The sequence below is a fragment of the Hyaena hyaena genome, unplaced genomic scaffold (genome assembly GCF_003009895.1).
Source record: "Hyaena hyaena isolate Hyena2069 unplaced genomic scaffold, ASM300989v1 scaffold_1402, whole genome shotgun sequence".
Classification (NCBI taxonomy): domain Eukaryota; kingdom Metazoa; phylum Chordata; class Mammalia; order Carnivora; family Hyaenidae; genus Hyaena; species Hyaena hyaena.
The window spans coordinates 252,812-268,138 of record NW_024082031.1 but is presented as its reverse complement, the minus strand read 5'-3'; the positions used below and the strand labels follow the sequence as shown (position 1 = coordinate 268,138).

General features: G+C 32.6%; 1 protein-coding gene across 2 annotated transcripts in view; it reads right to left on the bottom strand.

Moving 5' to 3' along the window:
* CNOT6L (CCR4-NOT transcription complex subunit 6 like) overlaps positions 1 to 15,327 on the bottom strand; it is a 119,487-nt gene that overhangs the window by 45,515 nt on the left and 58,645 nt on the right. For both annotated transcript variants that reach the window (XM_039223629.1, XM_039223628.1), the window contains exon 5: positions 2,405 to 2,494. In XM_039223629.1, coding sequence (XP_039079560.1) covers positions 2,405 to 2,494 — 90 coding nt within the window. The remainder of the gene's footprint in view (positions 1 to 2,404; positions 2,495 to 15,327) is intronic.

Sequence of the window (15,327 nt, the reverse complement as noted above, 5' to 3'; positions counted from 1 at the left end):
AGAAAAAACAGTTGATAAAATTCAACATTTGTCCATATTAAAAAATGAAAAAGTCTAACAAACTGGGAATAGAACCTCCTTAATCTTATTGATGTGTGTGTGTGTGTGTGTGTGTATAAACTACACTAAATGTCTCATTTAATCATAATTATTAAAAGCTAATAAATCTTGAACTTAGACAAATTATCATTAGTTTTAGTTAGCATCTACTAGAGATCTTTGCAAGTACAATAAAGAAGAAATAAAAGATATAAAACTTAGTAATAAGTGTCATTATGTGCAAGGACACAATTGTAGAAATTAAAAGAAAAATACCTAAGGATTGAAAAGATGATAGCGAAGTGGCTGAATATGTATTTATCAAAGGCACTTACAAGTATTCAGCAAGGTGTCTGAATACAAATAAATATACAAAATCCAACTGTAGTCCAAAAATGAGCAATAAGAATCTTATTTAGACTCATTTTCAAAAAGACCATTTATGAGAGCATCAAAAAAGTCAATTCATAGAATAAATGTAATAAAAAATGTGAAGAACACTACACAGAAACCTAAACTCAATACTGAAATTAGAGAAAGCTAATAAATGAAAGAATATTAAACACTGTAAGATTAGAAGACCCAGTGTTGTAAACATGTCAGTTTTTTCCAAAGCAATCTATAGATTCTGTATAATCCCAATCTAAATTCTTACATTTTGGGGAAAGGGAGAATTCTGAAAAGCCAATTCTAATAATTTTAATGAAAATACAGGGTAAAGAAAGTATGGAGCCAAAACTAGCTTAGACTTTAGAATCAAATCAAGAGGGGAGACTAACTCTACTGAATCTTAAGATATTTTATAAAAATACTGTAATTAAAGACACTGTTTTATTGTCATAAAGACAGATTTGAATAGAGAACACAAAACCTCAGAAATAAACCCATCCGTACAACAATAATTTATCATAAAGATGGCACTAAAAAACAGTAGCGAAAAGATAGTCTTTTCAATTAAATGGCTCAAAGTCAATTTAATATACATATGGGAAAGTTATGAAAATTGACTCCTGTGTTATACAAATTTCAATTCTAGGAAGATTATAGCTCTAAATGTTACAAGTAATAAATGGAGTTTTTAGATATATCTCAAAATGAACTTGAGATAGGGAAAAAAATTTTATATAGGACATAAAAGCAATACCATTAATAGAAAAGATCAATGAAGTATGTTAAAATGTTTTCTGTTCATCAAAAGACAAATTACAAAAGTGGAAAGGCAAACAACAGCATGGGAGAAGATATCTGCAACATATATGCCAACAATGACTCATATCTAAAGCACTGAAGACCTCCTTAAAAATTATACACACATATACCCCACACATATGCCATATGACTGGGTTAAGTGGCTACATCTATATAGACAAAAGAGATATGTATTTTTAAAGCAAGAAGGAATTAGTGTACACATACTATATATACAGCTGAACTAAACTTGTAGTTATATATTCTTAATTTGATACTGAAAGAACCTCTGAAGCTTATTACCTCTCTCATCAATCAACTTTAGTCTTTATAGCCAAAAAATTTTTTGATATTTAATTTGATTTTACATTATTGTAAATATCACCATTTAAAAAAAATTAACATAGTTGTCTTCTATGATGGAGGTAATTAAAAAAAGCATAGACAACATATTCTGATAACGGCCTGATGCTAGAACCTAGATGTGTCTATTTTAGGATTCTGTATTTCAGAAAGACATTATTCCAAGAAAAATATCTGAATTTAAGCATCTATGTACATTTACTGATATTGAGTACTCAAGCAAAAAAAAAACCATTTTAAGTCAAATACTCAATAGCAGTTCTTTATTATATAGAAAAATTTCTATTTGGAATACAACTATTTTAGTCAGATACATTTGGTGTTATTCACCATCCTGCTTGCAAAATTTCCTCAAATGTGTAGTGAACCAAACTAGTAATTTCATTCACAAAAAAATGTATATAGTGTGTATGGGATACACGTAATCTGCTTCAAATTCAAACAACTAATAACTGTGTATCTGTGATTAAGAGAATCTTGGATTCATAGCCCCAGCATTTACCAGCTGTGTAATTTGGGAAAATCATTTTATTCTCTGAATCTCAGAACTTGCATCTGTATAACACCAGTAAAAATTTCTACGTCCTAATTTCTTTAGAAAGATTAAATAAGATAATACAACTAAAGCTCCTAACACATTGCTTTGTAAATAGAAAGCACTCAGTATATGAAAAGAATGTCCCACTTCCATGGGATATAATAATAGCAGGAACTCTAAAACTATAAAAAATTATTTAAAAAAAATGGTCAGATGCTCTTAAGCAACATGTGACATATAAGCTGTAGAGTTTACTATTCTGTCATTAAGAGTTACCTGCAAGATTGTCAAGCATGAAGTTCAGTAGCTTTCTGGTTCCATCTGGGTCCTGGTATAAATTGAGAATATCCTGTGATAAAGGATTGCCTAAAGCAGAATACAAACATAAAATCTGTAAGACTACAACTGTACAAATGTACACAATAAAACAAAATAATCTTCTAAAGTGAATGTTACAGTATTTAACGTTACATTAATACCTGAGTTTAAAGAAATACTTTGTTAAGATAATCAAAGAAAAATTTCAGAAAAGTTATTTCTTTCCAGATTTCACTGTTTATACTGAATACTTACAATTTGTTTGCCAAAACCACAAATATACATAAACATATATATTAAGCTTAGTTGATTTCTGAAGTTACTATAACAACTCAGCACAGTGTATTAACCTTTATAAGTTCTACATTGATCTTTGAAGACAATATTCTAACTGAAAGACAAATAGTCCTGTATGGGAAAGAATGAATGATATAAAAAAGGAGCATCTTCCTAGTTAGAATTTTAATATTACAGGTGGAGAAAGGAATTCATTTCAAGTGAACAGAAAACTTGTACAAATATGAATTAGTGACATGTGGGAGGAAAATAAGAATTTTTTTATGATGGTAATCAGGAATATCTGAGTATTAACAGTACAGATGTATCAAATATAAAAAAAAAAATCCCAACCTATTGTTAACAGTCTATATGTTCCCTTAAGAAATCAATAAAAGACATTTTTGTTAAAATAAGCATGCAATAACAGTCTTACAAACTTCAGAAAAAAAAAAAAAAGCATGGAATTTCCAAAAACAAAGGTTCTAATTAATGAGGCAAAAAACAAAATCTTTAACACACACACTCAGCAGAATGGCTAAAATTTAAAAGTATTGATCAAAAATGTGTTAGAAAAATGTAGAGTGCTTGGAATTCTCATATTGCTGGAAGAAGTATAAAATGATCCAAGTATAAAATGAGTTTCCAACTGACTTGAAAGAGAAAAAGGAAATTTTCTGGAGTGACAAAAATGTTCTATATCTTAAACTAGACAGTGGTAACACGTGTATACTTTTATCAAAATTAGTCAAGGTGCATACTAAAATATTTGGGTAGTTTAGTATATATAACTCAAAGTACTAGGGAAAAAAATCATGATCAACGATTTAGGCAGTAGATTAGTTATAGCTAAAAATAAAATTATTGAACAGAAAAAATACATTCACAGAAACTACCCAAAATGCATTACTAAGAGTCAGAAAGATATAAAATATGAAACAGTAAAAATATGAGTTAAAATAAGAAATCTTGGGGCACCTGGGTATCTCAGTTAGTTAAGTGTTTAATTTGTGCTTTCCACTCAGATCACGATCTCATGGTTCATGAGACTGAGCCCTGTGCCAGGCTGCACACTGACAGCTCAGAGCCTGCTTGGGATTCTTTTCTCTCTCTCTCCTTCCCCTTGCTCATGCCTGCTACTCTCTCTTTCAAATTAAATAAATAAACCTTTAAAAAAAAGGAATAAAAAATTTAACATACATTAAATTGGAGCTCTAGAAATAAACAATAGGACTTAGGTCTCTAGCTCAACATTTAAAGAACTTAAAGTTGTCACTCTGTGCCCACAGTTAATATCATAAGGCAAACTGCTGTCCTAAACACAAACAAGCAGATACAGAGAATCATAGCCTAGTGGCAGCGGAAGTCCAAATATGGAACTCCAGAAATGGAACTATTATTGGTTGAAACATGTTAAATCATAATTGAAAAACTGCTGGAAGCTTGGAAGAAATTAGCTTGAGAGTTAAAAACTCAAGAAGGGACAAAGTCTTAGGAGTCCCCAACACTTCCCTGAGTTTTACCTCCAAGAGACTACCAGGTTTTTAATGTAAAGACTAGATAAAAATTCCCCTAGAGGTTCTGGTAGGGGGAGTAATGCTCTCCTTAACAAGTCCTGCATGCAAGAAAAAAACTATCGTACCAGAGTATAATCAGTGAAGTTTTGCCATTTAACTTTAGGTAAAATACCCAACACTATAGCGACCTCTAGCCTGGCCTGGGGTGGAGAGAATAGGAAGGAGAGCTAATTCAGGTCCGTTTTTATAGGGACTGAGATCTAATCATAAAATTATAGGACTCTTCCTCTCCTTCCTCATGGAATCACATCAGTATTGCTTCTGTGTAATAACAGATGATTATGGTAAACAGAACCGTAAGACTCGGAGTCCTTTGGGAAAACCCAAAGGCAACAGAGGAGGTAAAAACAAGAAAACTGGAGGAAATTTTAGATTCTGACACACAACAGCCATCAGGAAACAGGGCCTAAGTCCTCGCTGGAAAGACAGTTTAGAGACAAGTCTGAAGACACATTATTTAAATAGAGTAAAGCTGCAAACTTCCACAAGATAATTTTTTTAAAAAAAACTGAATAAACTGACAGAAGTAGCACAATGTATAGAAAGAAGTACATGGAAGGATTTCATTTTACATTGTACTGCAAACTAGAGAAGGACAATTGCTAATAGAAAACTTTAAGACCCACTGGGGAAAATAACCAATTACTTAAAAACAAAACAAAAAAACATGGTAATGGTAATAAAATTCATTAGCAAGAATGGAAGCTGGAATAGAGTGGAATAATATCTCCCAGAGTGCAAAATGCTATTTAAGACTTCAACACTCCTCCACTAGTTATCAACAAAAAAGGTAAACAGAAAGTAGAGATGTAGATGAGAAAAACCCATCAACCAATATGAGTTGATGCTTATATAATAACATATTCATAAAGAGGAAAATACATGATCTTTTCAAGTGTGCATAAACATTTACCAAGAGACCACATTCTGGGTCAGAAACCAAACTCTGTAGCATGTTTAAAAGAAGTAAAATCAAAGCATACTGACCATAATAAAACTAGAAATCAACAACAACAGAGAACTAGAAAATCTCCCGGTATTTTAAAATTAAACCACACACACACACACACACACACACACACACACACACACACACACAAAACGGGACACCTGGGTGGCTCAGTTGGTTAAGCCAATTTCAGTTCAGTCATGATCTCATTTGTGAGTTCAAGCCCCACATCGGGCTTTGTGCTGACAGCTCAGAGCCTGGAGCCTACTTCAGATTCTGTGTTTCGCTCTCTCTACCCTCCTCTGCTCAGACACTCTCTCTCTCAAAAATAAACATTAAAAAATACTTTTTAAAAAGAAATTTAAACATCACACTTCTAAGTAATCTATGGGTCAAAGAGAAAGTCACAAGGAAATTTAACTGAACTAAAATGAAAATACATCATCAAAATTTGTAGGATGCACCTAAGTCAGTGTCTAGAGGGAAATTTATAGCATTAAAATCTTATTTCAGAAAAAAAAGATCTAAAAGCAATGACTTAACTTCCAAATTAAGAATCTAAAAATAAAGCAAATGAACCCCAAAGAAAACAGAAAGAAGGAACAAAAAAAAGATATCAATAAAATTTATAACAGAAAAACAGGAGACTAGTACTACCAAACCCAAAACTTGGTACTTTGAAAAAGAGTAAAAAAAAATTGATAAACCCACACTTGATCAATTAAAAAAAAAGACACAACTCATCAATATCAAGAATTAAAGATGAAAAACAGCCTTCTTTAATGCCTTGAGGCATTTAGGAGGATAGGGAATAATAAGAAACTAGGTCCTTAAGTTCAACAACTTAGAAAAAAATGACAAATTCCTTTAAAGACAGAAAATATCACCTGTCACTCAAAAATGAAATGGATAGAAAATGCAGCCAAAAATGGCAGAGTACGGAACCCCCCAAAACTTGCCCCTTCGTAAGACAAAGTGGCAGAATATGAGTAAAAACAGTAATTTGTGAAGTTTTGGTAACTTCTGGTCCCTCACTGTCAGGACAGCTTGGCAACCACTGAAACAACAAAAATTGAGCTCCAGACTTTTCTTTTTTTTTCTATAATTTTTTTTTTTACTGTTTTATTTATTTCTGAGAGACAGACAGACAGCCTGAGTAGGGGAGGGTCAGAAAGAGAGGGAGAGACACAGAATCTGAAACAGCCTCCAGGCTCTGAGCTGTCAGCATAGAGCCCAACATGGGGCTGGAACCCATGAACCATGAGGTCATGACCTGAGCTGAAGTTGGATGCTTAACTGACTGAGCCACCCAGGCACCCTGAGCTGCAGCCTTTCAAAACCTCATTCCTAAGACTAGTCATTTCTTCTGACGTGTGTGGTAGTGGTTCCCTGACTCTTGCCAAGTGGTAAAGGCCTTCTACCTTAAGGGTAGGGGAGAGTGTTAAGGCATGTTTAAGGAAACCATTACTGGTAAATGCTTTTTAACTTATGGCTGCCTTGAGGTCACTGAAACAGATAAGGCAAACAACAGACTAACCTAAATGCTTAAGAAAAGCTTGGGAATAAGTCAATAAGGGCTTTGAAAGGCTCTGACAGGGGAACCTGGGTGGCTCAGTCTGTTAAGCTTCCAACTTCAGCTCAGGTCATGATCTCACAGTGCGTAAGTTCAAGCCCCACATCAGGCTCTGTAAGGACAGCTTAGAGCCTGGAGCCTGCTTCAGATTCTGTGTCTCCCTCTCTCTCTGCCCCTTCCTGGCTCACACTCTGTCTCTCTCTCAGAAATAAACATTAAAAAAAAAAAAAAGTTTGAAAAGCTCTGATATATTCCAGCTACTCTAGAAGACCATAACTGTGGAGAACTCTGCATATGCTTATGAAAGTCCAAAAAACAGTGTACACTCTCACCTTTTCCTGATCTTAAGGTTGTGCACAAGAAAGAAGTCAAGGCTAAGGCAGAATGGTATACTTCTTGGCTGATTAATGAGAGTATTTCCCAAAACACACAAAGAGCCACTTGGCCAAGAATGGTAGATTCATTGATTCCAGGAATTTAAAAAATCTATGCCTAAGCATTAGCTGAACATTAAACTGAAGAGAGATTTCAAAGTTCTTACATGATAAAAAATATGAAATTTACAGAATTAGTTCTGAAAAGTCACTAAAGGAACAAAGAACAAATACAACAAATAGCAACAAGAAATAACCCTGGGATTGGAGGTATCATAATTTAAGAGTTGCTACATTATTTAAAATGTCCTAGTTCTTAATGCAATTACAAAGATGTAAACAAACAAAAGAGTATGGTTAAAGTGGAAGGAAAAGCTATCAACAGAAATCGTCTCTGAGGATACTAAAAACTGTACATGAGGACTTACTACAAGTCTTTCAAAACCTACTATTTCAATATGTTCAAAGAGCTAAAGAAAACCGTATCTAAAGAAAGCATGACAATGACGTCTCAACAAATAAATACCAAAAAAAGAAATCAAAATTTTAAAAAAAGGAACCAAATGGAAAACAAAAACATCAACTAGAAAAGATACATACACCTGTTGTTCATTGCATCATTATTTACAATAGCTGAGCTATGGAAACAACCTAAGTATCCATCCATAGATGAATAAAAAATATTGGAATGTGTAAACAATGAAGTATTATTTGCCCATTAAAATGAGTTTCTCATTTACGACAACATGGATGGATCTAGCGAGCACTTTCCTAAGTGAAAAAAGTCAGATTTTTAAAAATACCGTATGATTTAACTTATATGTACAATCTGGAAAAAATGAATAAACAAACAAAAACAGACCCTTATATACAAAGAACTGGTGGTTTCCAGAGGGTAACTGGGTGGGTGGTAGGAAATACAGATGAAGGGGATTCAGAAGTACAACCTCTCAGTTATAAAGTAAATAAGTCACAGAGATGAAAAGTACAGCATAGGGAATATAGTCAACAACACTGTAATTAACTTCATATGGTGACAGAGGGTCACATTTATCACGGAGTACCATGTAATGTACAGAATTGTCAAATCCCTATGTTGTACACCTGAAACTAATATAACAATGTATGTCAAGTATACTTTGATAATAAAACTTAAAGAAAAAAACAGAAAAACACTTACAGGTATCGGAAATAAACTACTGGTTACCAGAGGTGGTAGAGAGTTAGGGCAGGCAAAAGAGATGAAGGGGATTAAAAGGAGCAAACTTCAAATTACAAAATAAGTCACGGGAATGGAATATACATCATAGAGAATACACCCAATAATATAATACCTTGTACGGTAACCAATGGTAATGACTTATCATGGGGATCATTTCATAATGCATAAAGATCGCAGATCACTATGATGTATACCTGAAACTAACAGGATAACTGTATGTCAATTATAGCTCAAAAAAAATAAATAGCTCTTCTAAAAATAGGTAAATAAACACAAATTTTAAAAAGCAATAATTTCTACTATTCTTCAGCAAAGTGCAGGAACAGGAAATAGGACAGGTTTCATGCTTTTTGTATCAGCTTTGGGACAGAGTTTCCTAAAATTTAGATAAAACAAAACAAAAAAACGACTTCTGACAGCATAAGAACAATTGAGGAGTTAACTTCAGGGACAGTCACCTCCAGCTGAGAAAGAGTAAGCACAGGAAACAGAATCAGGAAGATAAAAAGAATGAAGCAGCCTCATCTCTTCTCTTGGTTACTGCTACATTTTCCTGTCGCGCTGTCTACACTGTTAATGTAGGTTGTTATTCTTCCAAAGATAGGCAGATCTCAGTGATTCAAACTAGTAAAATCATTAAGAATCTCATTAACCAAACACCTGGATAAACCAAACTCAGAAATAGCAAGTATATTGGCAGATTCCAGTGGCCAGCAGGTAGGGAAGTGAGGAGATAACGGTCAAAGGTTACAAAGGTCCAACTAGGAGATTAAGTTTCTGGGACCTAATATACAGCATGGCTACTACAGTTACTAACACTGTAGTATGTACTTGCTAAGAGAGTTAAACTTAAGTGTTTTCAACACAAAAAATAAATAGTAATCATGTGATATGATAGAGGTGTTAGCTAAAACTATGGTGGTAATCATTTTGCAATATGTACGTGTATCAAAAATCAATGCACTGTATACCTTAAACTTAAACTATTATATCTCAGTTACATCTCAAAAAAGTCAGAAAAAATAAAAACATTAAATCAAAACATTAAAAAAAAGAAACCGAACAGAAATTATTAAGTTTGAAAGTACAATAATGGTGCCCCTGGGTGGCTCGGTTGGTTAAGCGTCCAACTTCAGCTCAGGTTATGATCTTGCAGATGATGGGTTTGAGCCCCACGTTGGGTTCTGTGCTGACAGCTAGCTCAGAGCCTGAAGCCTGTTTCAGATTCTATGTCTCCCTCTCTCTCTGACCCTCCCCTGTTCACACTGTCTCTCTCTCTCTCTCTCTCTCAGAAATAAATAAAACATTTTTTAAAAATTTAAAGAAAGTACAGTAAAAACAATTACTAAAAGGTAGTATTAGTGGACAGGCAAAAGAAAGGATCTGTGAAGTTAAAGACAGGCCTTTGAGGTTGTAACAGTCTGGGGAACAGGAGAAAAAAAAAAAAGAAAGAAACAATGAAAAGAAAAGCTCAAAGATATACTAGCGTACAAGTATACCAACATATGTATGATGGGAATCCCAGAAGATGAAGTAAGAATAGAAAAAAAATTGAAAAGAGAATGATCAAAAGCATCCCAAATTTTATGAAATAATATACACATCTAAGAAGCTCAACAAACTCTAAGTAGAAAGTCAAAGAGATCCACACCTAAACAAACTATAATAAAACTACAGAAAGTCAAAGAGACTTGAAAGTAACAGGAAAATAGCAACACGATCATGCTCAGACTCTCAATAAGATTAACATTGTGTTTTCTCATCAGAAAAGGTGGAAGTCAAAGGCAGAAAAATGACATATTCAAAGTGCTGAAAGAAAAAATTTTCAATGAAGAATTTTATATCTAGGAAAAATATCTTTCTTAGATAAGGGAGAAATTGAGACATTGCCAGATATATAAAAACTGAATGAGTTTGTGATCAGTAGATCATTCCTATAGAAAATACTAAAGGTATTTGTTCAGGCTGAAATGAAACTTGAATTTATATGATAAAATAAAGAATACCAACAATAACTACAGAAGTATATGTGAAGACAGCAAAAACAAAAACAAAAAAAAAACAACTAGGGTTTTTAACATTTTTCTACCTAAGAGACAATAGCATACAGCAATAATAATAAATCTATGTTGATGGGCATATAATGTGTAAAGATAACAATTATGACAGTAACAGAATAAATGAGAAGTGAATGGAGCTATAGGTGCAAAGTGTTTTATATTATTGAAACTAAGTTGCTCTTAATCCAAATTAGACTACTATAACTAAGATGTTTATTGTAACCCCCAAAGTAACCATTAATGACTCAAAATAATACAGCAAAAGAAACAAGGGGATTAAATTGTACACTGGAAAATACTCACTTAACACCAAAAAGGTGGCATTAATTGAAGAACAGAAGAACAAGAAGGACTTAACACAAAGAAAACAGTACAGTGACAGACAAAAATCCTACCTTATCAGCAAATACATTAAATGTAATTGGATTAAAAATTGATTAAAATGTAGAGATTAGCAGAATGAATAATAAAACATAATCCATTATATGCTGTCCATAGAAGATATACTATAGATTCAAAGATGCAAATAGATTGAAAGTAAAAGAATATAAAAGGGCATGCCATGCAAACAGAAAAGAGAGTTGGAGTGGCTATACTAAGAAAGGGATAATCTCAATGTCCTTTATCAATAGAAGAAATTGAATTAAGTTAAAAACCTTTCAATGAAGAAAATTCCTTGGCCATATGGTTTTACTAGAAAATTCCACCAATCATTTAAGAAAGCAGTAATACAAATGTTATGCAACTTCTTTCAGAAAATAGAAGTGTTAGCAACACCTCGGGCGCCTGGATGGCTCAATCACTTAAGCATCTGACTTGATTTCAGCTCAGGTCATGATCTCACAATGCCTGCTTGGGATTTTCTCTCTCTCCCTCTCTCCCAATTGTGCACATTCTCATTCTCTCTCTCTCTCTCTCTCTCTCAAAATAAATAAACTGAACTGTAGAAGTGTTAGTAACACTTTCCAACTCATTTTATAAGGTCACCAGTATTCTGAAATCAAATCAAAAGCATTTTAAGAAAAACGCTACAGGATATGTCTTGTGATCATTAATGTATAAATTCTCAACAAAATACTAGCAAATCAAATCCAACAATATATTAAAAAGAGAATACATAATGACCAAGTGGTTTTTAAACTATGAATACCAGTTAGCTCAACATAAGAAAATCATTAGTGTAATTCAACATATAAACAGATTAAAGAAAAATTAGATGATCATCTCAACAGTTGTAAACAAAGTATTTGACCAAATTCAACTTATATCAATGATAAAAACTTTCAAGAAAATGCAAAATAGAAGGAAATTTATTTAACCTGAAATAGCACCTATACACCTGAAAACTTGTCACTGATATAATTAATGGTGAAAGACTGAGTGCTTTTCCCTAAAATTGAGATCAAGGCAAGGATGTGCACTGTCATCACATGTATTTATACTGTCTTAGTCAATACTGTTAGGCAATTAATTAAAAGACTATGTATTGGAAAGAAAGAAATGAAAGTGTCTATTCACAGAAGTTTGTAGATATTTACAAATGTTGCAAGAGAAGGTCAATATACTTAAAAATCAGTTGCATTTGAATTTTACAATATCAATGAGTAACCAGAAATTTAAAAAGCAGTATCATTTACAACAGCATCAAAAATATCAAGTAAGTATAAATATAGCAAAGTATCTGTAATATCTGCATGGTGAAAACTATGTAACATAAAAGAAATAAAGATCTACATAAATGCAGAGATACACTGTATTCATAGATTGGAAAAGACAATCTAAATCTCAAGATTAAGATTAATCTAAATTTTAAGATTAATCTAAGTTTTAAGATTATTGAATCTCTTCAAACTGATCTACATGTTCATCACAATCTCAAAAAAGATTTCAGCAGGATATTTTGCAAAAATAATCTGATTCTAAAATGTATATAGAAATGACTATAGCATATAGAGGGTATAAAAGCAAATGTGAAAAATTATCACAAAGTCAGAGATCTCATACTACATAACCTCAAGGCTTATCATAAAGCTACAGTAAATCAAATATTTTGGTATTGGCATAGATCAGTGGGACATAGTAGAGTATCTAGCAGTAGATCCACAAGTATACAGGTCATTTGAATTTTGACAAAGTTGCAAAAGAAATCCATGTGGACAGTATAATCTTTCAACAAATCATGCTGAATGACTGGATGTGCATAGGCAAAAGAACAAACTTTGCCCCGTATACAAAAATTAAAACAAACCACAGATCTAAATGTAAAACCCAACTATAAAATTTCTAAAATAAAATCTTCATGAACTGGGGTGAGGCAAAGATTTCTTAGATGTGACACCAAAGACATAATAATCCATAGAAGAAAATAAGTGATAAATTGGACATCATCAAAATGGGAAACTGGCTCTATAAAGAAAATAGAAACACAAGCCACAGATTAGGAGAAAATATTTGCAAAATACTTATTTTAAAAAGGCTCTGAATCCAGAATTCACAATAAACTCTTAAATCTCAGTTATTAGAAAAAAGCAACTTAATAATAAAACTAAGTAAATGATGTGAATAGACACTTCAATCAAGGAAGATACACAAATGAACACATGAAAAGATACACTGTATCATTATTAGAGAAATAAATGAAATATCCCTGCAACCTATTAGAATGGCAAAAAAGAGACTGATAATACCAAGTGCTGACAATGATGCACAGCAACTAAAACTATCCCATACTTTTGGTTGGAAGGCAAAATGATACAGTCACTTATAGAAAATGGACACATTTTTATGAAGTTTAACATACATCTACCATACAACCTGGTAATCCCACTCCAAGTATTTACCTGAGGAAAAGAAAAACTTGTTTCACACAGAAAGTTGTATTTAAATGTTTACATAGTGCTTTTATTTCTCATCACCCCTAACTGGAAACCCAAAAGTCCTTCAATTTGTCCACAAATAAAAATCTATCATACATCCACACAATGGAATACAATTCAGCAACAGAAATGAATTACTGATATCGGCAACAATATGGATGAATCTCTAATGCATTATGCTAAATGAAAGAATCCAGACTCAAAGGCTACACAGTGTGTGTTTCCATATAATATGGAAAGTAGGTGAGAGTAGGTGTTGACTTCAACAACACAAATAAATGGAGAGGTGAAAGAACACTTCCATTTCTCAGTTGTAGTGAGGGTTATGAAACTATAAACAATAATCGACATATACCAAATAGGAGTGTCTTAAGCATTCATCAAAGGGGTAAATTTCACTACATATAAATTATAACTTAGAAAAAAAATTTCTAAAAAAACCTTTTCAAAAATATATTTAAGAAATAATTCCAAGAGTAATCACTAAAATAATCTAAAAATAGAACATACTAACTCCAAAGTAATAAAAGTATATAGACAAAGGGAAAAATAATTTTAGAAAGGCAAAAGAGGAGAAAAAAGTACTATCAAAAGGTAGAATAGTATAACACAAAATATCCATAATTATAATATAGGTGAGGGAATTGATCTGAAACCACATTAAAAACAAAATTAAGCCAGAATGGATTAAAAACAAAGTTCAGCTATATACTCTTTGCAAGAGATACACCTAAGCATAAGTACACAGAAAGGTTGAAAGTAAATAGATGAAAAAAGATATCTTAGACAAACATTAACCAAAAGAAAACTTGCCCAGCTGTAATATTAGACAACAAAGACTGTAAGATGAAAATATTAACAAAGGAGGAAGAGGCTCACTACCTCATATCAGGTTCTATTTACCAGAAGGTATAGCAATATACAGCAATATATAGGTATAGTTGGCATACATTATAAAATAATCTTGAAGGCTATAAAGCAAAAGCTGAGTGAACTAAATAGGGAAATAAGCAAATCCACAATTTTAGTTAAAATTTTAGCATTAAGTACCTTAATTACTATGAGTGAAGAGTAAAAAATTTGTAAAGACAAATCTGAGCAACAAATTTGGTCTAATGGACAAATACAGACCTGTGTCCAATAATTAGAGAAATATTCATTTCAGATGGAGTAAAATATTTACAAAAATTGATCACATATGAAGTTATTAAGAATCAACAAATGTCAAAGAACTGGTTCATAGAGGTACCCAAACTACCTATAAATGCAGTTAACTTTAATGCTAACAATAAAAAAAGATCCTTAGAATCATATATGTGTAGAAATGTTAAATAATTAATGGAGTCAAAGAAAATATGATAACCTATATTAAAAGTACGTAGGCCAAAGCAAAAATGAAAATACTACGTGTCAAAATTGTGGTATACAACAACAAAAATAATGAAATAGGCACATTTATAGCCTTAAATAAGAAAGTCTAAATATATACTAAACCATATATCCAACTTAAAAAGAGAAAAACACAAAATACATAATAAATTCAGACAAAACAATTTTAAAAAACTGAAATAAACCAGTTTTTGAAAAATAAAAGCCAACACTGATTCACTGAAAATAAAATAAACTGACAAATCCCTGGGGAGGCTAAATCAGGGAAAAAATATAGAAGGCACAAATAAACAATCTTAGAAATGAAGAGGGGGGTGATATAGCTATAAACAGAAGAGAGTCTAAAAATGTATCAAGAGGGGCACCTGGGTGGCTCAGTTGGTTAAGCATCCAACTTTGGCTCAGGTCATGATCTCATGGTTCATGGGTTCGACCCCCGCGTCGGACTCTGTGCTGACAGCCAGCTCAGAGCCTGGAGCCTCTTTCAGATTCTGTGTCTCCTTCTCTCTCTGACCCTCCCCTGCTCATGCTGTCTCTCTCTCTCTCTCTCAGAAATAAATAAAAAACATTAAAAAAAATTTTTTT